The 24,905-nt window shown below is 40.0% G+C and overlaps 1 protein-coding gene across 5 annotated transcripts in view; it reads left to right on the forward strand.

The window, feature by feature from the left end:
• Positions 1 to 24,905, forward strand: part of LOC132815087 (receptor-type tyrosine-protein phosphatase mu-like) — an 888,844-nt gene that overhangs the window by 540,215 nt on the left and 323,724 nt on the right. For all 5 annotated transcript variants that reach the window (XM_060823829.1, XM_060823832.1, XM_060823830.1 and 2 more), the window contains exon 10: positions 20,183 to 20,384. In XM_060823829.1, coding sequence (XP_060679812.1) covers positions 20,183 to 20,384 — 202 coding nt within the window. The remainder of the gene's footprint in view (positions 1 to 20,182; positions 20,385 to 24,905) is intronic.

Consider the following 24,905-nt stretch of genomic DNA (forward strand, 5'->3'; position numbering starts at 1 on the left):
GTAAAATCTCCCGATATTCCAACATCCTCAAAAGACCTTTTGCTCTTTACATCACTATGACACTGCTTTCTAATGAACTCTTTTGGAACACAGAATGATAATTGCAGCATAACTCACTTTTTTCAATCATAACTCTTTCCATGAAAAGATTTTGATCTACTTTTTTTCTAGGACCAGCTTTTTAAAAAGATGGAAAGAATTCTGATTACAATCCATTCATTATATCTCTGTTTTTCTAAACTAAGTTAAATGGTTTATGTGGTTAAGGATACTGACAGGTTCTTAAATTATGTGAGATCATCAAAGACTTGAATAACTTAAACCCTCGTATGTGTTTAGTGTTGCCTATAGATATATAGACACTTCACACATGCAATTTGATTTATATTTATTTTATCAAGAGCAGGAGACAGTGTCACAAAGTCATACAGCACGGAAACAGGCCCTTCGGTTCAACCAATCCATGCCGAACATAATCCCAAACTAAACTAGTACCACCTGCCTGCTCCTGACTCAGATCCCTCCAAACCTTTCCGATTCATGTACTTATCCAAATGTCTTTTAAATGTAATTCTATCCACATCCAATTTCCTCAGGAAGTTCATTCCATTCGTGAACCACACTCTGTGTCAAGAATTTGCTCTTCTTGTCTTTTCAAAATTTTTCTCTTTAAAAATGTGCCCCTTCATCTTGAAATCCCCCATTCTAGAGCAAAGAGAACTACCGTTAACTCTATCTATATCCCTCATTATTTTATAAACCTCTATAAGGTCACCTCTCAATCTCCTATGCTTTAGTGAAAAAAGTCACAGCCCATTCAGCCTTTCTGTATGACTCAAGCCTTCCATACCTGGCAACATCCTGCTAAATCTCTTCTGAATCCTCTCCAGCTTGATAATGTCCTTCCCATAGCTGGGCGACTTGGACTGGATACAGTACTCCAGAAGAAGCCTCACCAATGTCCTGTACAACTCAACATAACTTCCCAACTCCTGTGCTCAAAGGACGGAGCAATGAAGGCAAGCAATGAAGACTGAGCAATAAACACCATTTTAACCACCCTGTTCATGTGTGACACAAACTTTAAAGAATTATGTATCTGCATCCCAAGTCCCTCTGTCCTATAACACTACCCAAGGCCATACCATTAATGGTATAAGCCCTACCCTTGTTTGTTGTACAAAAATGCAATGCCTCACATTGACCCAGATTGAACTCCATCTGCAATTTTTCAGCCCATTCATCCTTTTTGTAATCTTAGAAAATGTTCTTCACTGTTTACTATGCCACCACTTTTAGTGTTGTTTGCAAACTTACTAACCATGCCTTCTATATTCTTATCCAAATCATTTATAAAAATGACAAACAAAAGAGAACCCAGGGCTGATCCTTGTGGAACACCACTGGTCACAGACCTCCAGTTCAAAAACACACCATCACCACTTTCTGTCTATTGCCATTAAGTCAATTATGTATTCAGTTGGCAAGGTCACCCTGAATTCCATGTGACCTAACCTTACTAATTAGTCTGCCATGTTGAACCTTGTCAAAGGTTTTACTAAATTCCAAGTAGGAGAAAGTGAGGTCTGCAGATGCTGGCGATCAGAGCTGAAAATGTGTTGCTAGAAAAGCGCAGCAGGTCAGGCAGCATCCAAGGTACAGGAGATTCGACGTTTCGGGCATAAGCCCTTCTTCAGGTAGAGCTTATGCCCAAAATGTCGAATCTCCTGCTCCTTGGATGCTGCCTGGCCTGCTGCACTTTTCCAGCAACACATTTTCAGCTCTAAATTCCAAGTAAACAACATCTACTTCTCTGCCCTCATCAATCCTTTGGGCAACTTCTTCAAAAAACTCAATCAGGTTTGTGAGACACTATTTTCCTCACACAAAACCATGCTGACTATCCCGAATCAATTTTTGCCTCTCTAAATGTCCATAAACCATCTCTTTTAACATCACCTCCAACAATTTACCCACAACCAAAGTCAGACTCACAGGTCTATAGTTCCCCAGTTTCACCTTACAATCTTTCTTAAACAAAAGTACAACATTTGTCATCCTCCAGTCATCAGGCACCTCACCATAGTTATATATCTGTTAAAACCTTGGGCAGCACAGTGGCACTGGTTCAATTCCCGCCTCAGGCAACTGTCTGTGTGGAGTTTGCACATTCTCCCCTTGTCTGTGTGGGTTTCCCACTGCAGACTGAATATGTGCAGGTTAGATGAATTGGCCATGCTAAATTTTCTGTAGTGTTAGGTGTAGGGGAATGGGTCTGGGTGGGTTGCTCTTCGGAGGGCCGGTGCGGACTTGTTGGGCCGAAGGGCCTGTTTCCACACTTTAAGTAAGTAAAAAAACAGTGCGTTGACCATTGGAAAGCCTCCATTATGAGCAAACCCAATTCAAAAATTAAAAACTATATTTTATTCATTATGTGGATAAAATATGCAAAGCTTTTAGTTCCAAGAGGGTGAATATTTGGATTGGATTGGATTAGTCAGAGAATATTTGAGGCTGCTCCCATGTGTATCTTTACTGTGGAGCTAAATAAATAACTGTGGAGAAAAGCAATAGAGGACTACATCGAGTGAATGTCATGCTGTGCTATGGGTGGGCCACATGTGCTGAAATGGAAAGAAAATTAGCCCTGTACTTTCTTGTCATCTGATCAGATCAACTAACTGTGAGGAGTTCTTGAGGTTCACTCTGAACAATCCTGATATCCTAATTAACTCAACATTGCCTCTTGACAATCAATCACCGAAACAAAATGGCACTGATGCTCTGACAGATGTTCCAACTCCACTGAAAATGGGAGGGACATTATACTGCTGATGGAATTAAATAAACAAATATAAATTGGTACAGTCAGACACACTTAACCTCCACAATGATTCTGTTCGGGGATAATTCACTCTGCTGTCTCTGAAAGCTGGACTCTGCTAGAGACACTGATGTTGCCTCCACTATAACAGTTTCATCCAGCACAAATGGTTACACAACCCTGTTTTACAAAGGATGTGGAACAGCACAGCACAGTAATAGGCAATTCTGCCCATCATATCTGTACTGACCATTATGCCACTCTAAACTAAGACTATAGGTGAGTACAAAGTGTTTCGAGAAAGCTGGCAGTCATGAAAAAAGTGATATAAAGGCAACTCTTTCTTGTGTCGATCTTAATACAGCCACACCATACAGATAAATGTATCTGTCTCTGCTCAGTGTTGAACTTCAGCTTTTCTCATTCACCAAAGTTTGGAATTTTGCCACAAATTCATGGATAGAGTACTGCTGGTTCCTGAAGTCCTCTAGCCATTGCAAGCAACACTCTGGCTTCATCAGAGTATTTGCTGAGAATGCTGACTTGCACAGTGACCCCCCATACCCCATCCCTTCCTTCTGATACATGCCATACATCACTCGATTTTCTTTTTTAATGATTGGGTCAGATAATGCCAATACTCTGGCATGGTGATTTGAATTATTGCAACTGACCAAAATGACTCTCAATGTGTGATATTGTTGGTAGTTTCATGGTGTTTTCATATAATTTTAATAAGCGTCCAGTACAAAGGAAGCAAGGAATGCAAGAGGGTCAAAAACCATTTGCACACTCTGTTTTCTATCTTCCCATTTTGCCTCACATGAAATAATAAATTACACATGCATGCAGCATGCAAATACACGTCTTGAGATCAAATTCCTTATAATGGTGCCTTACACACCTTGGATTTACTCATCCAAAATACATTATCCTTTTCTGGACTGTCAATTAGTTAGGTAGGGTGAGTAACTTAATGAATTACACTGCATATAATTCCACTTAGCAGGGATTTTGTTTGATGCTCTGGCTCCCAGTAGTGGCAAACATAAACAGCTAATTATTTATTTGACCATTTTGAGCCAACTCATCAATGGTTTTAAGTACCAGTCTGCTCCCATCAGCTTGCAATACTTATATATGGGCTTTTCCTCAAGCTTCTGCATATGACAGCACACTGACAAAGTCTACATTATGTTCACCAATGACTCTGTCAACAAGCAGTCAGAGGTAATTAAGTCACTTTAATGGAAAACTGTCTGAGACTTTCCATTCCGAAGTATTTCTCTTGAAGTAAATGGCAGATTACCAAATGTTCAGCTCAGTAACTCTTCCAAACCAATCATGTCGGACTGATAACTAGATTACGTTTTAAATGACATCATGAGATGAAGAAGGATGTCCATAGTAAGTTCCATTGGTAAAACTCCTGTACCTCAAACCACAGATACCAAATGCACAAAATCTATTTTAAGGAACTTTGGTGTGTTGCTGTAATGCATCTTGAAGATGGCATACATTACTGCCACTGGGCATCAGTGGTTAAAGCAGTTAATATTTAATGAAGTGAGAAATGTGACAATTAGTTAAGCTGCTTTGACTTGGTTGGTATTGAGTTCTTTTGGAGATTTTTGAAGTGGAAACACATCAAAGCAATTGGACAATATTCTTTCACACACCTGACTTATGACCTGTCAGTAGTGGACAGGTTTTAGGGAGTTGGAAGGTGAGGCGCTTCCTCTCAGTTGCTGACCCCAATATTCATATGACGGATTTAGTTAAACTCCTAGTCAGTAGTAACTCCCAAGATGTTGGTAGTGTGGGAAATCAGTGTTGGTAATACTGTTGAATATCAAAGAGAGTGTGGGGTGGTTAACTTCTCTCTTGTTGGAAACAGTCATGCATGTTACTTGTCACTTACCAACCCAAGGTCTTGCTGCATGCAGGAATGGATTCTTCATTATCTGAGCAATTATTAATGGAAAGAGCATAGTGTAATCATAGCGAACCTGTCTAGTTTTGACCTGAAGATGGAGGGAAGGCTACTGATGTCTGAGCCCAGGACACTACTCTGAGGAACTCCTTAAGTGATATCCTGATATTGAGAAGACTGGCTTTAAAAAACCAAAATCATCTTCTTTTGCACTCAGTATAATTTTAATGACTGAAGAAAAATTTCCACCTCTTCCATTTTAATAATTATCTTTGACGTTGTACTCATTACAATGCTGCCTTGATCAACTCACTCCTGGAATTCAGCACTTTTGGCCATATTTGGATGAAGGGACTGGGGGCATTCTAGCGAAGTTTGCCGATGTTACGAAGTTAGGTGGACAGGCAGGTAGTACTGAGGAAGTGGGGAGGCTGCAGAAGGATCTAGACAGTTTGGGAGAGTGGTCCAGGAAATGGCTGATGGAATTCAATGTGAGCAAATGCGAGGTCTTGCACTTTGGGGAAAAGAATAAAAGCGTAGATTACTTTCTACACGGTGAGAAAATTCGTAAAGCCAAAGTACAAAGGGATCTGGGAGTGCTAGTCGAGGATTCTCTAAAGGTAAACCTGCAGGTTGAGTCTGTGATTAAGAAAGCGAATGCAATGTTGTCATTTATCTCAAGAGGGTTGCGCTACTGAGACTTTATAAAGCTCTGGTTAGGCCCCATTTGGAGTACTGTGTCCAGTTTTGGTCCCCACACCTCAGGAAAGACATACTGGCACTGGAGCGTGTCCAACGGAGATTCACACGGATGATCCCTGTTATGGTAGGTCTAACACACGAGGAACGGCTGAGGATCCTGGGATTGTATTCATTGGAGTTTAGAAGATTAAGGGGAGATTTAATAGAAACTTACAAGATAATACAAGGCTTGGAAAGGGTGGACGCTAGGAAATTGTTTCCATTAGGAGAGGAGACTAGGACCCGTGGACACAGTCTTAGAATTAGAGGGGGTAAATTCAGAACAGAAATGCGGAGGCATTTCTTCAGCCAGAGAGTGGTGGGCCTTTGGAATTCATTGCCGCAGAGTGTAGTGGAGGCCGGGACACTAAATGTCTTCAAGGCAGAGATTGATAAATTCTTGATGTCACAAGGAATTAAGGGCTACGGGGAGAATGTTGGTAAGTGTAGTTGAAATGCCCATCAGCCATGATTGAATGGCAGAGTGGACTCGATGGGCCGAATGGCCTTATTTCCACTCCTATGTCTTATGGTCTTATTTCAGTGAATGTTACAAAGCAGCCTGGACTCAAAGGGTCACGGTAAAACCTAACATGGAAATTAGTGAAAAGACAATTTAATTTTCATTTTAAGTTTAAGAATGACAAATACAAGTCCAAAACTAGGCTCTTACAATTCAACAAAGCCTCTGTTTAGATATGAGAAGAGAGTTGGCGAAGGTGGTTTGTTTGAATAGGTTATAGGTACAATGGCAAATAAAGATAGAAAACATTTCAAGAAATGATTCAGAGTGTCCAAGGAAAATAAATTTCATGAAGAAAACTTATGCTTGACAAGAAACATCCACCCATAGATTATTAGAAAAGTGAAGGGGACTGTTAACCTAAAATAAGAGGCTTATAATATTGTAAAGTATAGTTTTGAGTCTTAGTATTGAGAGTGGTTTTGAAACCACTAAAGAGTGATCAGTGATAAAAAGCTGAAAAAAATGATAATTTGACAGCAAGATAGCCAGGAATATAAACATTGTTTTTAAACATATTACGAATATGTATGGAGGGAAGTAGCTAAAATAAAAATCAAGTATCTGGAGCTAGAAATGGGAACAATCAGTATTTGAAGTGAGGAAAAGACATTGAAGAAATATTTTGTACCTGTCCTTATGGTAGAATGCAGAAAATAGATACCAGCGATATTAGCAAGGGAAAAGTTAATGGACTGAAAACCAACAAAAGCCAAAACTGGAGGGGTTTGTTTTCTTCAGCTCGCATGTTCTGCATTGCAGGGATCACCATCTTCACCTGAGTTCTGAGTTCTTTCTTTTCTCATTTCAAACAGTGTCAGACAGTCCTAAAGTTTTGGTTTCATATCTCAGTTTTCATTTCCTCAGAGGTTTTACTTTCCAGTCTCTATGTTGGTCTCAGTTCCCTTTGATTTCGTTTTCTAATGGAGTTGGGTTAAAAAAATGCAAATTTTGATCTGTGTATTCCATCAGATAGCAAATGGAATATTAGCCTTTATTGCAATAATAAGGAAACTTTGCAACAATTGCATTAAGGGTTCAGTAAGATCACACATACAATTATTTGTGCAGCCTTACTTGACATGGCTGAAGGAATGTAATTAAAGACAATGCAGTGAGGTTTCATTGAATTGGTCCCTCAGATAAAAGTATTGTCCGATAATGAGTGATGAGTAATTTAATCTCTATTCATTAAAGTTTAGAAGAAGTAGAATTAGGCGGCATGGTGGCACAGTGGTTAGCACTGCCGCCTCATAGTGCAAGGGAACTGGGTTCGATCCCAGCCTTGAGTGACTATCTGTGTGGAGTTTGCACATTCTCCCTGTGTCTGCATGGGTTTTTTCATGGTGCTGCAGTTTCCTCCCACAGTCCAACGATGTGCAGATTAGATGAATAGGCCATGGGAAATTGCCCATAGTGTTCAGGGATGCACAGGCTGGGTGGATTAGCCAAGGGATATACGAGGTTATGGGGATGGGGGGCATGGGATGCTCTTCAGAGGGTCAACGTGGACTCAATGGGCTGAATGGCCTGCTTCCACACTGGAGGGATTCTGTGAAATACAAGGCAATGAAGTGGTTTGGGCAGGGGATTGAGAGGTTGCTTCCCCTGTCATTGGGAAGTCCCAAACATTATGAGGGGCTAGTAATTTAGGTCTGCAATGAGGAGAAAAATTCACTCAAGGGGTTGTGATTCTTTGGAGTTCTTTACTCCAGATAGTCCATCATTGACTATATTCAAGGTTTAACCAGACAGATTTTTCATGTCTCGGAAGATCAGGGGACATGAAGAATGGGTCAGAACATAGAGTTGAGGCAGCAGATTAGAATGTGAGAGCTGGAAGAGTTTGGTTGTTTAGTCCAGGTCCCTTGTGTTCTTACATTCTTTCTTCCCTAAATGATATCAGTCAACTAAATGTTTTGTTTTAAGACAATTTAATAGTGTCACAGTCACGATTATTGACATGAGCTATGTGTGTTGGATATTGCTTCGTCATTCAGTGGTAAATTATCATGATTTCCAATTGATCATAATGTTTATTTATATTACAGAGTTCTGTGCATTTTTAAATTCTGTTTTTTCTCTGAACACATCAATTTTCTGTCACGAAGGCAAGCCATAAAGTTTTGGGAAAAGTAACTGGGCCATACGTGTTCTGTATGGGCCAGGAACTGTTGACTAATTATAAGCACAGGATGACTAGGCAACTTTAACAGCCTCATGTGAACCAATTGCATTGTTTCTGATTGCTGTCTGACAGATCTATCTATTAAACTCATCTTTTAAATTCCACACAAGCTTAACTGTAGCCCCATCCTGTGATGTGTTCCAGTCAGAAAGCACCTCACGCTTCAGTTGTGTCTGACATTTGTCTCCTTAGCTCAGTGGGTAGTGCATTTGCCTCGGGTTTTGAAGCTTGTGGGTTGCAGCTCTGTGCTCGGATTTAACTGCATAATTTAAGCCGACACTTCAGTCGAGTGTTGGGAGAGCACTGACTTGTCCGAGGTACGTCCTTCAAATGAGACAAGTTTTGCAACTGCTCGCTCAGTGATTTGAGATGAGCATTAAACTTTGCAAGAATGTGCAAACTGTGCTCCCAGTGTTCCTCAACATCACTGAAACAGATTGATGTTAATATATTCCATTGCTGCTTGAGAAAGAGCTTGTTATTCTTCAACAGCAACTTATATATCGAAATAACAATAGTCAATAAGCTTCAAAGTAATCAGTTGTCTGTGAGGCATTTTGAGGCATTGCCATGAGGTTTGATAGATAGAGAGAAACTATTCCTCTGTGCAGGAGTTGGGAGGAAGGAGTTGAGGGGTAGTCCAAGATGCTGGAGTTTAACCTGAAAATTAACATCTGCTCTTTGAGGTATGATATCAGGCAAGAATCCTTTGAAGGAGAATCGTGTAGATCTCCCAAAAAGCTGTTGGTGTCAGGTCAAACGAAAATATGAATTTTTTGGAATAATTTTAATGAGACTAATACAACCAAAGTAGATCAGTGGAGTTAAGATTCAGATCATAAAATTATCTTCATGAATGGTGGAACAAACATGAAGGACTATGAGCTTAGATGCTTCTCTCAATAGAAATTGAGTGTTGATGGAAGTAACCATTTACTGTAAATATGTACAGTATTGTATATATTGGTCTTTCCAGGGTCAAATAATGCTGTCTCTGGACACACTGGAATATGAAAATGATATGTACATTCCTGTAATGACCTTCCCAAGACAATTAATTCCAACCATTTCCTAGGTTTAATCTGATGGTTATTAGTTTGAATTCACTTTAATTTGTGCAAAGCTAAAATGTTTTAAAGATTAGAGTAATCCTCTGCAAGTTCCCAAATAATTTGAGACATTTAAAGGTTAATAATTACTTGGGTGAAAAGGCAACCAGAGCATATAGTGTCCAATGGTTCATTAATACTTTCATTAGCAAAGTGGGTATTGTAAGAGAACATCCGCATAATTGACTTATCTAACAGGCTGTTCATTGACCTGAAAATAATAATTTAAGTTTATATAAACAAAATACCATTTTATAAGTGGCGCCCTTCCAACAGTGCTCTCACAGAAGTTTTGGTGACACTTTGTACTCCATGTTTCAGCCAGAGGGTGATGAATCTGTGAAATGCATTGCTGCTGAGGGTGATGGAAGCCAAGTTACTGAGTGTGGTTAAGTCAGGAAAAGATAGGCTTTTGATTAGTAAGGAGATCAAGGATTATGGAAAGAAGGCAGAAGAATGGGGTTGAGAAACATTTCAGCCGTGATCAAATGGTGGGGTAGACTTAATGGGCTGAATGGCCAAATTCTGCTCCTATGTCTGATGGTCACGCAGGCATTTTGTAGGTCATTGAAAAAAAGTAAACAGGCAGAGAATACACTTGAAGCAATCTTAAATTCTAGATCTACAGATTACAGATTTCACCAAGATAAGCCTGCTTGCTCTGTCCATTTTGTTTAAAGTTAAAAATCACACAACACCAGATTGTAGTCCAACATATTTATTTGAAAGTAAAAGCTTTAGGAGCGCTCCTCTGTCAGGTGGGTACCTGATGAAGGAGCACAGCGCTGATAGTTTGCACTTTCAAATAAACCTGTTGGACCATAACCTGGTGTTGTGTCATTTTTAGCTGAAAATGTGTTGCTGGTTAAAGCACAGCAGGCCAGGCAGCATCTCAGGAATAGAGAATTCGACGTTTCAAGCATAAGCCCTTCCTGATGAAGGGCTTATGCTCGAAATGTCAAATTCTCTATTCCTGAGATGCTGCCTGGCCTGCTGTGCTTTAACCAGCAACACATTTTCAGCTGTGATCTCCAGCATCTGCAGACCTCATTTTTTACTTGTGTCATTTTTAACTTTGTCCACTCCAATCCAGCACCGGCACCTCCGCATCATGACTACCATTTTGTTTCAGAAAAGCAACATTGTCAGACTGTGAAATTTTATGCTGAGGAGCAGCCCCTTCAAGTCCTGGCCTCACTTAAATAGACCACTTTAAACACAAAAATCACACAGTACCAGATTATAGTCCAACAGGTTTATTTGGATGCACTAGCTTTCATAGCACTGCTCCTCCATCAGGTAACTAGTGGGGCAGGATCATAGGGCACAGAATTTATAGGAAAAGATCACACTCTCATCCAATTAAAACACTACCTTGAACAAACCTTGATTGGTGTTAAGTCTTTCATCTTTTAAAAGGGGTTTCAGGTTTCAGTTCATTAACATGTAAATATTGGAACTTCTTTTAAGTCACATTTTCAAGATAACTTAAGGTTTTATCAAAAAAGGTGACATCTCAGCTTAGAAAATGTATTAAAAGTGTTAGGTTAGAGTATGCCTGCATCCCAATCTTGAGTCTAGACTGGTTCTATTTCCAAAGAAGGAATTGATAGAATGTTATATGGATTGACTGCCCGCAGGTTATGCGTGTTTTGAGCAAAAATGGATGTATCTGCAACTACAATTCTGCAAATGCAAATTCACCCCATGGACTACGTGTGTGTTAAATAAGTCATTATGGATTAGCTGATTATGTGGAATGTCACCAGACATTCTTCATTTCCCATCCTCGGACAGTGGAACTCAGAGAACCTTGTATAACTGGTTAGGCTTGAGGAGATTTTGAATGAAATGGGCTTACATTTCTTGGCATTTAGAAGTGATTTTCTTGAAACATAGAGCAATTTTAAAAGGTTTGTGAGTTTGATTATTTGAAAGTTGGTTCCTCTGACTGGAGAGTAAAGAACATGGTGCTGCAGTTTCAGGCGAAGGGATCAGCCTTTCTGCATTGAGATCTGGAGAAATTATCTTTGGATTCTCAATCTCAGAGAACTGTGGATTTTCTATTGTTGAATACATGAAAGACACAGATTAGTAGGATTTTGGATAGAAGGAATTTTGGAATTACAGTACTAAGGAAATTAAAGGATATAAAATAGTATGGGATGGTGTAGCTAAGATGGAAGGTCAGCCATAATCATTTCAAATGGCAGAACAGGCTTGATGGGGTTGAATATTTCTTTGCTCATATTTCTTCAGTTATATGCTAACAATTGTCCATCAGCAGAAAGCTTCACATGAGTCACTCAATATCTCTTGTTCATGTCATCTCGTATTTGGGACCAATAATACTCTAAAAGCTTGACACTGTCCAGGACAATGCAGCTCCCTTCATGATACCCTCTTCACAACCGTCAATATTTACTCCCCTCACTGCCAATGTACAGTTGCGTCAGTGTGTACCATCAATGCAAGGTACTGTACTCACCCACTAAGGCTGCTCCAATAGCACCTTCCAAACCTGCATCCTGTACCAGCTCGAAAGACAGGGAGAGCAGGTGATGGGACTGCCATCACCTGCAAGCTCCTTTCCAAGCCTCCCACCATCCTGACTTGGAACAGTTGAAATGAGTTAAAATCCTGGAGTTGCCTCCCTGGCAGCAAGGTGACCCGAAAGAGTGCAACATTTCAAGAAGGCAACTCACCAACATCTTCTCCAGGACAATTAATATTGGGCAATAAATACCAGCATCCCATGAAAGAATAAAACAAAATACTTGACTCAGAGAGGGCATTGAGTACTTTACATTTCTAAACTTGCAGGAGGTTACACATGAAGAATGGGACTAAGGTGCAGTTGAGGTTGAGGGAGTTTTCCATCAGGGATATTGAAGCCTACCATGAGGGTGGAGATATCTACAGCACAGGGAAGTATGAAATTATGTTTCAAATTATGAAATTATGTTTCAACCAACTGCGACAAACCACTGCTGTGAGGAAAATACAGAAGGGCCATTTCTGTGTTGTACGACTCTGTCCACGACATCCTAATTTTCAGAATTTTCTCTAGGGGTCTGTTAGTACATGTACACTGCACCTCAATCAAGATCTTGCAACATTGCATGCAATGAGGAAGTATATGTCCCTTAATTTACCCGCATTAACCTTTCCACTCTCATGTTTTGAAGTAATATTGCACGGAAACAGACTGTTCGGTCCAACTCATCCATGCCAAACATAATCCCAAACTAAAATAGTCCCACCTGCCTGTTCCTGGCCCATATCACTCCAAACTCTATTCATGTACTTATCTAAATTTTTCAAAACAGTGTAACTGTTCCTGCATCCACCACTTTGTCAGGATGTTCATTCCAGATATGAACCACCCTCTATGTAAAAGATTCTCCCTTTATGTCTTTTTTAAATCTCTCTCCTCTCATTTTAAAAACGTGCCCCCAAGTTTTGAAATTCCCCATCCTAGGGAAAAGACATCCACCATTAACTCTATCTAGACCCTTCATGATTTCGTAAACCTCCATAAGGTCACCTCTCACATCTCCTACACTCCAGTGAAAAATGATCCTCGCCTGTCCAGCCTTTCTTTATAACTGAAACCTTCCATGCCTGGCAACATCCTGGCAGATCTCTTCTGAGCCCTCACTAGCTTAATCATATCCTTCCTTTAACAGGGCAACCAGAGCAGGGCACAGAATCCCAGAAGAGGCCTCACCAATGCCCTGATTATCCAACTCCTCAACTTCTTGAGGGACGGAAATCTGCTATCCTTTGATGTGATTGACTCTTAACTGCCCTCTGAAATGGCAAACTGATATAATTCTGGGACAATTACGGATGGGCAATAAATGTTGGCTCAGCCAGTGATGCCCACATCCCATGAATGAATAAAAAATAATCTCACTAAACCAGCTGTCCTTGATAGGCGACTGACTTCTTTATGAATTATGTTTACATGCTGTACATTTGCGTTCACCAGAAACCATATTAAAACTGTCCCATTTATTTCACACGGTGTCCTCGCTGCTGTGAATGACATGGGAAATGTTTCATCCCACAAGTCTGACATTGATCGATTCCAGGTCCTCACAGTGAAGGACAAAGCCATAAACCACTGTGTTAGGACGAGTTTTATATTTGCTCAGAAGCCGAGGGCACATTTTAAATCTCTCTGGAATCTTCCACAGTTTTACAGCATGTAATAAGGCTGATTGTTTCAAACTCTGGTCAGATTATTGTTTAGGGCTGGTTCATTTGAAATGCATCTGACATATGTCAGCACAAAGTCTCAAGTTGACATTTTATTGACTGCCGGCTAAACTTGATTCCCTGGGGTGCCTGGCTAGATGTTACCAACTCGAGTTACGGACTGGGCAGTAGTCAGCTCACTCCCACATATCCTACAAGGCTCCTACACACACACATGGGAAATATCAAAACCCTGGGGCCATTTACAAGAAGGTCGCAATAGGTCAGAGTGATAGCTTTCTCAGACTTAAAAATGGGGGAATCATATAGAGGTATACCAGTTACTGATTGAAATCTTAACTGTATAGGTCTCCATTTGAAGAGCCAACAGGGCACTGTTGCAGATTGGCAAAATAAGACTGAATAGTTTTCTGACCGAAAATAATTCCAAGAGTGATTTCCCAAATAATGTTGCTGTTGTCCTGCTTTCTCATGAGGGAAAGACAACAGGTGGTAAGCTTAACTGTAGGGTCACCATGCCTCAGGTGACTGGAAAGGTTGTGAAAGTAAGACATTCAGAGTGATCTTAGCCAACGTAGAGATCGAACCCATGCTGTTGGCATCAGCCTGCATTTCAAACCAGCCATCCAGCCAATTGAGCTAACCCGCTCTGCAATTGAACACTGGCAGCTGTCTGAAGGGCAGCTTCTTAGCAGCAGTTTGGGTGATACTGGGATAATTGGAGGGAGAGATTTGCCTTTCACTGTTGGTGACCTGGCAGCTGTGGTCACGTTGAATTTGAACAGTTAACTACATAATCACAGGGCACGTGCACCCTGAGCATCCTTATGGTTGGCCAGCTACAATAACAATGCCTTCCTCCCACTGTGGAGCTGCCAGCTACCCACATCAATGGGCAGTCTCATGGGCCTTAGCTCCCAATGTTGGTGGCTGGAAGGCTCCAGGAAGAAGTTGCACATACAGGCAGGGCATGGACACCATTGCTATTGAGGTCATCACATACTCCTGACACCCGAGAAGCATCTGAGAGGAGAAGGTTCCACCCACAAATTCCAGGAACATTCAAGAGACCAACATGCTGAGGGGACACCCATAGCTTCTTAGCGAAGGAGAGAGTGAATAGGTTTCCCTCATGTGGAAAGAAATCTCGAATCTACAATGAACTGTTTCCAATGAAAGTGATTGGAAACAAGTAACTCCTGGTGAGGTCGGATGGAGTGAGGTGAGGTAGTCTCTTGTGATCCTTACAAATAAAAACTCACATTGAATTTGAAGAAACAAGGTTAAAACCTCCACAATATCAGCACAAACTTGATACCAGCATCATATGCACAAACCAAATTATAAGCATTCCTACACAATTCCAGCTGTAATCTTTCAATTCCTTCACAGAATCTAAAAACTAGCATAACAAGAAGCACAGTTTTGCAGTACTTCATTCAATCCCGGGTGGGGCCCACTCCTCGTCATCTCCTTCCCTTCCTCTGCCCCATCTATTTTTAAAAAAAGACTTAACATCTATATTTGAAGACTGAAATTAGTCTAAATTTTGGCTTAAAATAAAACAAACTACGTAATTTAACTTTGGCTCAAACTGCTAAAACGTCAATTTGAAACTACAATGATGAAAGCCTCTGTCAGCATCACAATTAAGAGTTAACCCACTGACTGAAATTTAACTGACTTTTATCTATCTGGTAGCAATAAACCCTACATCCACAAACATCTACTCCCTGCATCATCGATACTTAGGAACAGCAGGGTGTACCCTCCACAAGAAGCAATGCAGAAATGACTGCTGTTCCTTAGACAACAGCGTGGAGGCCATAACCATTACCATCTAGAAGGTCAGAGGAATAAATGGGAATGCCACCAGCTGCAAGTTCCCTTCCAAACCACTCACCATCCAGACTTGGAAATATATCAGCATTCCTCAGTGTCACTGGTTCAAAGTTCTGGACCTCCCTCTCGAACAACTTTATGGGTCAACCCATACCAAACTGACTGCAGAGGTTCAAGCAGGCAGCTTACACCTCCTCCCCAAGGGCAGGTTCGGGTTCCAAGAAATTCTGCTTAAGCCAGTTATGCTTCTGTCCTTTGAATGAAAAGTAAAGAATGTACCTTTAAAACCTATTACACTTCAATCATCATTATATTAACACATAGCATCCACATACTGGTTATTAAGGCATGGTTAGTAAGTATGCGGATGACCCAACATTGTTGGTATAGTGGACAGTGAAGAACGTTATCTAAGATTACAAAGAGATCTTGATCAGTTGGATCAATGGGCTGATGGAATTTAATTTGGATAAATGTGACAGATTGTATTTTGGTAAAGCAAAGAAGGGCAGGACTTGTACAATTAAAAGTCGTGCCTGGGCAGTGTTGTAGAACAGAGAGACCGAGGGATTCAGGTAAAAAATACTTTGAAGTTTCCACCACATTTAGATACAGTGGTTAAGAAGACATTTATCATAATTGCCTTCATTGCTCAGACCTTTGAATATAAGAGTGCGGCTTTATGTTGAGGTTGTAAAAGATGTTGATGAGGCCTCTTCTTCTGTCCAATTCTGGTTGCGCTATAAAGTAAGGATAATACTCAACGGAGAGGGTTCAGAAGAGATTTACCAGCATGTTGCTGGGGATGGAGGGTTTGAGTTATGGGGAGATGCTGGATAGGCTGGGACTATTTTTACTTGAACATAGGAAGTTGAGGAGTGACCTTATCAAGGTTTATTAAAAAATGAGGGGCATGGCCAAGGTGGATGGCAGGTGTCTTTTCGCTCGAGTGAGGGATTTCAAGACCAGGGCCCTATTCTTAAGGTGAGAGGAGAAAGATTTAAAAAAGACATGAGGGGCATTTTTTTTACATGAAGAATGGTTCATGTGTGGAATGAACTTCCAGAGAAAGTGCGGGACGCAAGTACAATTACAACAATTAAAAACATTTACGTAAGTACACAAATAAGAAACATTGGAGGGATATGGGCAAGTCCAGGCAGGTGGGACTAGTCTAGTTTGGGATTACGCTTGGTGTGTTGTGGTTAGACCAAAGGGTCTGTTTCTGTACAGTATGACTCTTCTGAACAGGAATATTGTTTATATATGTAGGGAGTGGTGTTGACTATACATTCATAATATACAGGTAACCCTTGCAACTGAGAACCATGTTAAAATTAGTTTCACCAGTTCCCTTATTAATTAACTCAACACAGATAGAAATTGAATCTAAGACATTTTCTGAATGGTACATTTGATTATTAACATAGGAGAGCATTTGAATTCTTACTATGTGGAAGAAGGAGTTTCACCATTTAATGATTTAGCTGAAAAGAGCTCCTTAATGTTAATTGTCATTTTTCACTCTGTTGATCTTCGAATTCTTTGATATTAAATGATGACTTCAGATGGCTTATTCAAAGGAACTGGTTGGAAGGAGTTATTGAATCTGAGAGTGTGAAGAAACTAAATTAACATTATCTAGAAAAGTGATGACCCTGAGAGCTTTAGTGAAGACATACCAGCTATGTTGTGTCTGAATAGAACTTCCTGACTATGCTGGGCTACTTCCCAAATTTTGTCCATGTCAGTTCTTGTAATAAAGGCATCAGTTTTCCCTGGTAAATATTCAACAGTGAAAAACATAGTATTATTAACATTCAAGAAAAAACCCCAGATGTATGTTTTAACTATTCCATGTTGATTGTGTGTATGGCTTGTCTCTTTAATTTCTATTTCAACCTTGAATATTAGTGATTGGTATCAAGCAGAAGTTAAAGCTGGCTTTGAGGAATGGTCCCAGCTCTGTGGGTCATTTGTGTACAGATTCAATCCCTGAACAAATATGGAATAATCTCTTTGAGGACTGGTTCATTAATCATTAATGTTAATGCTTTTTTTCCCCTAGTCCTGAATCTGTGTTCAGTAACCATAACTGTTGATCACACCAACCTCAGTCCATACTGTACAACACAGTTTTAATATCACAGAGCTCTCTATAGCACATGCATGTCTTGTAGCCAAGAAACTGGAATAGGTAGGAACAAATTACTGCAGATTCTGGAATCTGTACTGTAAACAACAAATGCCCTCAGTGAAGTCCAAAAGAGATAAAACAAATCAAGGTCAGATATGTTACTGTATTGGGCCCTAACTCACTCCTCCTTGAAGTCACTCTTTCAAAGCCATGACTATGGCGTGGCATGTTGGTCATCTGACCATGCATTTCCTTCAATGACTTACCATGCTCCTGAGAAGCATCCTGGAACATACCAGTCCTTTAAAGTTGTTAGAGAACAATACCTTGTTGTTAGAATCAATTGATTCTCCGAAAAGTAGCACTGAGCCATAAAGACTAGCAGGATTTTACATAGGATAGCAATAGCAGCAGGGACAGCCGTGGTGCTGTCCATTCTGCTGATGGTGTCCTGATGGACTTACACATGAAAGGTGACTATTACTGTCAAGAATAACATGCACCTGGGAAAGGCTTATACAACAAAATGATAGATGGTGCAAAAATTGGTGGTGTGGTAAATAATTTTAGACTAGTGAATGATGCAGATGGGCTGAGCTAAATGCTGAAAAGTGTGGGGTGATGAAGTTTGGAAGGATGAATAGGGTAAAGGAGTACATATAAGACCCTAGGAAGACAGAGGTGCAGAGGAACCTTGATATTCGTGTCCACAGATCGGTGAAGGTAGCAAAAAAAAGTAAATAATGTGATTAAGAAGAGAAATGGGATATTTGCCTTTATTAATTAAACATTTGAATACAAGGGCAAGGAAGTTATGATGGAGCTGTATTCAAAGTTAATTAGGCTACTGCTCGGGCACTGTGTACAGTTCTGGTCATCAGACTATAGGAAGGATTTGATTGCACTAGAGATGTTGCAGAGAATCTTCACCAGGATGTTGTCTGGGTTGAAGCAAATCAGCTGTCAAGGGAAACTGGATATAGAACATAGAACATTACAGCTCAGTACAGGCCCTTCGGCCCTCAATGTTGCGCCGACCTGTCATAGCAATCTGAAGCTCATCTAACCTACACTATTCCATGTATGTCCATACACTTATCCAATGATGACTTAAATGTATTTAAAGTTGGTGAATCTACTACCATTGCAGGCAAAGCATTCCATATCCTTACTATTCTCTGAGTAAAGAAACTACCTCTGACATCTGTCCAATATCTATCACCCCTCAATTTAAGGTTATACCCCTCATGCTCGCCATCACTATACTTGGAAAAAGGGTCTCCCTATCCACCCTATCTAACCCTCTGATAGGCAGGGATTGTTTCCTTAAGGGCAGAAAAGGCTGAGGGGGGATCTGATTGATGCCTACTAAGATGTAAGGATGTTAGATAGGGTGGATAGAGAAAAAACATTTCCCCTTAGTAGATGAATCAATGACCAGGGGGCACAGACTTAAGGTAAGGGTCATGAGGTTCAGAGGAAAAGTTGTTTCATCAGAAGCTTATGGATATCTGGAACACATTGCCTAAAAGAGTGGAAGAGGTGGGAAGACCTATGAAGAAGTATTGAAATACCAGAGCATACAAAGCTTTGGGCTGGAAAATGAGATCAGAATAGATGGATGTTCGATGAAAAGCACAGGGACAATGGGCCAAAGGGCCTCTTTCAATGTTGAAAATCTCTGTGGGTGTAAGAAAAGAATAATAGAGGCCATGTCGACCATGGATAATGCTGCAAAAAAAGTGTAACATTAAATCACACATCTCCACCCACCTTTGATAAAATTACCCTGAGGATCTTCAAGTTCAGCATGGAAAAGAAAATAAACCTGATGAAATGAAAGACATTTTCCCAAGACTCTAATGGCCCCCTTTAACCAAGCTTACCATCAGCATGGCCTGCTCAGGATTGGTGATAACCAGGGGGAGAAGTGCTCTTTCACAAATTTCTATAAATTCTATGTCTTATGACTGTGTCCTCCACAACCATCTGATGAAGGAGCGGGGCTCCAAAGATTAGTGCTTCCAAATAAACCTGTTGGACTATAACCTGGTATTGTCTAATTTTTAACTTTGTACATCCCAGTCCAACACCAGCATTTCCAAATCTTGGTTTTCATAAGGCTGTGTTCGGTTCTGCTGCTCTGGAGGTGTGCAGCTAGTCTGTTCTGTACGGAATGCCTTTGTTATTGTGACGATAGAGATTTCTTCCACAACTGCAAACGGCTCAGAGAAGATCAATTTCACATGACTTGCTCATTATTTGCGCATGAATAGCTGTTAAACCAACCACTTACTGCCCTGATTGATAAAATGACCTCTGCTGGTCATCATTTTACCTACATCCTCAGTCTGGAAGAAGAATAAAAAACACATTAGGAATTTGACTCTGTAACATCAAATAATCACTAGGTTATTAAAGGAAAAAAAAGTTGAACTGCGTACCTATCAAAAAAAAAGTTCTGAATATGTATTAGTAATAATGCTCTGGGACTTATTGCCTTACCCGACATTCTATACATCAGGATCCAGGTTTTGCAAAAACGCAATATCGAAAACCTGACAGTGCATAAATCACCAGGGTTTACTGGATAATCATGCAATCTCTTTCAATCTGCACAGCCTTTTTCTCACTTTGTTTTTCTTTTAACTCTCCAAACAGGTTTCCTACAATGGCATTGGTTCCTTTGATCCTGAGATTGACTTATCGAACCAAAGTGGCCGAGTGTTCAAGCTGGGAAATGAGACCCACCATCTATTTGTGGGTTTGTACCCAGGGACCACCTATTCATTCACTATCAGTGCCAGCACTGTCAAAGGTTATGGACACCCTGTCACCAAGCAGTTTACCACAAAGATATCAGGTATTGTTTTCCATTGCAGGCTTTTTAATATTTATTACTGCAGACTCATTTATTTTGTTGAAAGGAGGGTATGAAGACACTCAAGATTATTTCTCAAAATTGTCTTTTGGAAAGAACCAACTGTCTCAAACCTCATCACATCTTGGAAAACTGATACCCACACAGGCCTGCGTTATTAAAATTCACCATTTGGTCCAATGCAGAGATAAATGCTCTATCACCTTCAGATATTTGGCTAGATGATGAATATTTAAATCAGATTTCTTCCAAAGTACTTCGTTGTTTGAAAGCAACTAAGGTGAATGAAACAAAGTGTGATTGTGTAGTGAATTGCAATTGGAACCACACAGAAGAGATATTTTTCACTCATCTGGAACCAAAACTGGGAGTTATAAATATTACATAGTCACTATTAAATCCAGTTTCCAAATCACGATAAATGTCTTTACACAGACAATTGTTAGAATGTGGATTTTGCTATAAGAATTGACTGAGGAAAATACCATGGATTACTCGAGGGCATTGTTAGATAAACACAATAGAGAATTGAAAAGAAAGCTTGTTGGACGAGGAGGGTCAACAGGAAATTTCTGTCTGAATTGAAAACAGAAAATGTTAGAGAAACTCAGCATCTGTGGAGAAAGAAACTAGGGTAAACATTTTGAGTCCAATGATTCCTCATGGATGAATATGTCTGATATTTGTGAGTATTAAGATTTGTCCACTGGTTTCAGCATTAGCAGCATGCCTCTAACTACTAGCACCCCCTCCACTTGGGGCATAACATACACCATTCTGATGGTGACTGTTAGTTGTTCTTCCCATATCCATGTCCGCCTGAGACACAGAAGTGTTACAATGCAGCAAGTCACCGCTGACTAAGCTAGCTGTCACTAGTGTGTCCCCCATTGGTCAGCTGTTCTGAAGGCAGAGTCTTAATAGGCTGCATCTGGGAAGATCACTTAGATGTTGCATCACTTTTGCTTCCAAGTTCCTGACCTGGAATTTTTCCTAACACTGGGATTGCCACACTAGTAACATTAACAGCCAAATTCTGAGCTTTAAAAATTCATCATAACAAGTAGACATCAACAAGAGTTCAAAGAACCAGCATTTGAAACGAGTTGTATTACTAATTAAAATACACAGTGATTTTTGTTTATTTATAGGATGTAGGACAAATGAAAACATGCTGCAGAAAATGTCAAATTTGACAATTTCCTAATGGCGTTAGATGTGAAAACTCAAGTTAAAGTTTTGTGCAGATTAAATTCATTTCCCAGTTTATGAGAGACCCTAGACCTACCACTGAATTTCAAAGGTTAAAAATCACACAACTGAAAATGTGCTGCTGGAAAAGCGCAGCAGGTCAGGCAGCATCCAAGGAACAGGAAATTCGACATTTTGGGCATAAGCCCTTCATCAGGAATGAAGGAATCATTCCTGATGAAGGGCTTATGCCCAAAATGTCGAATTTCCTGTTCCTTGGATGCTGCCTAACCTGCTGCGCTTTTCCAGCAACACATTTTCAGCTCTGATACTCCAGCATCTGCAGACCTCACTTTCTCCTTAAAAATCACACAACGCAAGGTTATAGTCCAACAGATTTATTTGGAAGCGCTAGCTTTCAGAGCCCCGCTCCTTCATCAGGTGGTTGTGGAGTATAAGGTCATAGGATACAGAATTTATAGCAAAAGATTACAGTGTAATGCAACTGAAATGAAATGGACATCATGAATAAAAAACTCATGTACAAATGGCACTGTAAGAAGAGAGGGTATTTTCTGGGTGAAGGATTTTTTTCAGGAACTTAACTGTATAGGATTTGGGAGTCCATTAGTTCAGTTGGTTACATGACTACCATGTAGTTCAGAATAACACCAACAGTGTGGGTAGGTTGCCATTCCAGTTCATGTAGACTCGGGATTGGCCTCCTCACCCTACACCTGAGTGCCAAAGGCAATGGCAAACCATGGCTAGAAAAAGCTTCTCTTTCAGTCATCCATGGGATGTGGGGATTGCTGATGAAGCATTTACTGCTTATCCCTACATGCCATTGAGAAACCGGTGGGAAGTTGTCTTCTCAAACCACTTCCGTCTATTTACCAAGAAAACAGTTCAGGGTGAAATAAAACAAAGAATTGTGGATGCTGAAAATCTAAGACAAAAACAGAAATTGCTGGAGGCATTCAGCAAGTCTGACAGCATCTCCAGGAGAAATCAGTGTCAATGGTTTGGGTTCAGTAACCCTTCGTCAGAACACTGCATTTGAAACATTGACTCTGTTTTCTCTCCTCAGATGCTGACAGACCTGTTGAGTTTCTCCAGCAATTTCTTTTTTTCTTTCAGCTCAAGATGAAACATCGGTAGGCATTGAGCTCAAGACCTGCTTTCAGGAAGAGAATGAAAGAATGTGATTTCATTGTGTAGAAATTCCTATTCTTCCTGCTTAAGTGTTGATCATGGACTCTCAAATGTGTGATAAATTTCAATTTGTGAATCAAACTGAATTCAGTTTCTCAAAACTGCTGTGGGCGATAGTCCACTCTTTCAAAAAGCCAGCACAGGCAAGACATGGGCTGAATGGCCTCCAACTATGCTGTTTATTTAAACTCATTTTATCAGGGTATTAATCCAGATCAAGAACACTAATTCTGCAGCATAACTACTACTATACTTAATCCTGATTTATGCACAGCAATTCTTTTCAATCTTTGTGCAATGCCTTTACATTTTATCTGTGAAACAGTTGATTTACTACATGTCTGAGCCATTACATAGCCAATCAAAACTGTGTTGTGAATCCTTTGCCTCATCTCTGATTTAATCTATTTCTTCATTACCAACAAATTTGACAGGCTTGAAATTGGCTTCAACACACAGGTCATCCAAATAGATTATGTAGAAATATTAGACTCCAGAGAGAGGGAAATAAAAATCAGTGTTTGCTCTTGAAATCTCTACTCTGTGACTTCTACTGTGAAAGAGTGTGTGAGTGGAGAGTAGATTTAATGATGGCATAGATGTTTCCAATCAAAGCCCTGTATATTCTTTGATGGGTTGCAAATGGCATTTATTTCTTGAACCAATCTTGAATTAGGGGAGGTGATGGCTTTGTAGCATTATCACTGGACCTGTTAGTCCAGAGACCCAGGGGTGTTTCAGAGACTTGGGTTCTTGATGGTGGAATTTGAATTTGTCTAAATGATAACTGGAACTAAGAGTCTAATGATGACCATGGAATTATCAGGAAAAAGCCACCCAGTTCACTAAGGCCCTTTACCTGGTATCCTGATCTGATCTGGTTGACATGTGAATCCAAACACACAGTATTGTGTTGACTCTTAACTGGCCTTTGGGATAGGCAATGAATGCTGGTCCAGCCAGTGACACTCTCATCCTGTGAATGAATGTTTTGAAAAGTGGAATGCTGGACTGTTTCAGTCTTGATTAAGAATCAGCCAGATTGTCTGCAGTCACTGCACCAGGCAAGAATGGCCGATTTCCTTTCTTGACCAACATCGGTGAACCTGATAGGATTTTTAATGACCATCAATGCTAATTTCAGGATGACTGCTGTAGACAGAAGCTTTCAGTTCCAATTTTCTTCTGTAAATTATATTGAAATTCCACTTGCTGCTGCAGTGGGATTTGAATGTGCATTGCCAGAACATTAGTGTGGGTCTTTAATTTACAAGCCTGTGATATTAGCACTACAACACCATCTTTACTGATGGGGCAAGCTACTGCAGATTACTGACAGGGAGACAGTAAGGAAGTCTCAGTCACAGACTCCTGAACCCTATGGACTCTTACCCAGTATATCAAGAGAGGTGTGAGAACATTCAATGGTCTGTACAGCATAAAGAAAACAAATTGACAAAGTACATCCAATTTTTTCTTGAACTTCTTTCCAGCAAAGATTTTTGTGAAACAAATGATACAAGTTAGAAAGTTTCTTAAATAATAGCATGAACCAATCATTTACATAGCTGCACTGATTTTATTGGACACTTGCAGTAAAGCAATTTGAATCCACATTAAGATTTAGAATCTGGAAGCTGTAATGATAGCTGTCCCCCAGTGAAAGATTTCAGGTGAAATTGTACAAGATGAAGGTGTTAAAGTGCAGAGATGTAATAATGTGTTCCTTTTATGGAGAATTGTAGTTACTTTATTATAATGCATCAAATGTTTTATTTACTGACACCTATGGGACCAGGAGTGTGCTGGTTGATCAAATATTCTGGCTAATCAAGAGGTCCACATAATCAATGTAAAATCACACTAGGTAATAGAAACATAATGCAGGGGGTGTACACATCACTGTTATGCATTATTTACAGCATAAATCACTTTATATAAGTGATTAATTATACAACTTTGCCTTAAATAAAGCATTGAGATGCAGATCAGGCTTGATCATATTAAATGGCAGAACAGGCTCAAAGGGCTGAATGGCCTACTCCTGCTCTAGTTTATGCTTCTATGTAAGGAATTTGTTGCAACCTAACATTTTTT

The sequence above is a fragment of the Hemiscyllium ocellatum genome, chromosome 4, assembly GCF_020745735.1.
Source record: "Hemiscyllium ocellatum isolate sHemOce1 chromosome 4, sHemOce1.pat.X.cur, whole genome shotgun sequence".
In the NCBI taxonomy this organism is placed as follows: Eukaryota; Metazoa; Chordata; class Chondrichthyes; order Orectolobiformes; family Hemiscylliidae; genus Hemiscyllium; species Hemiscyllium ocellatum.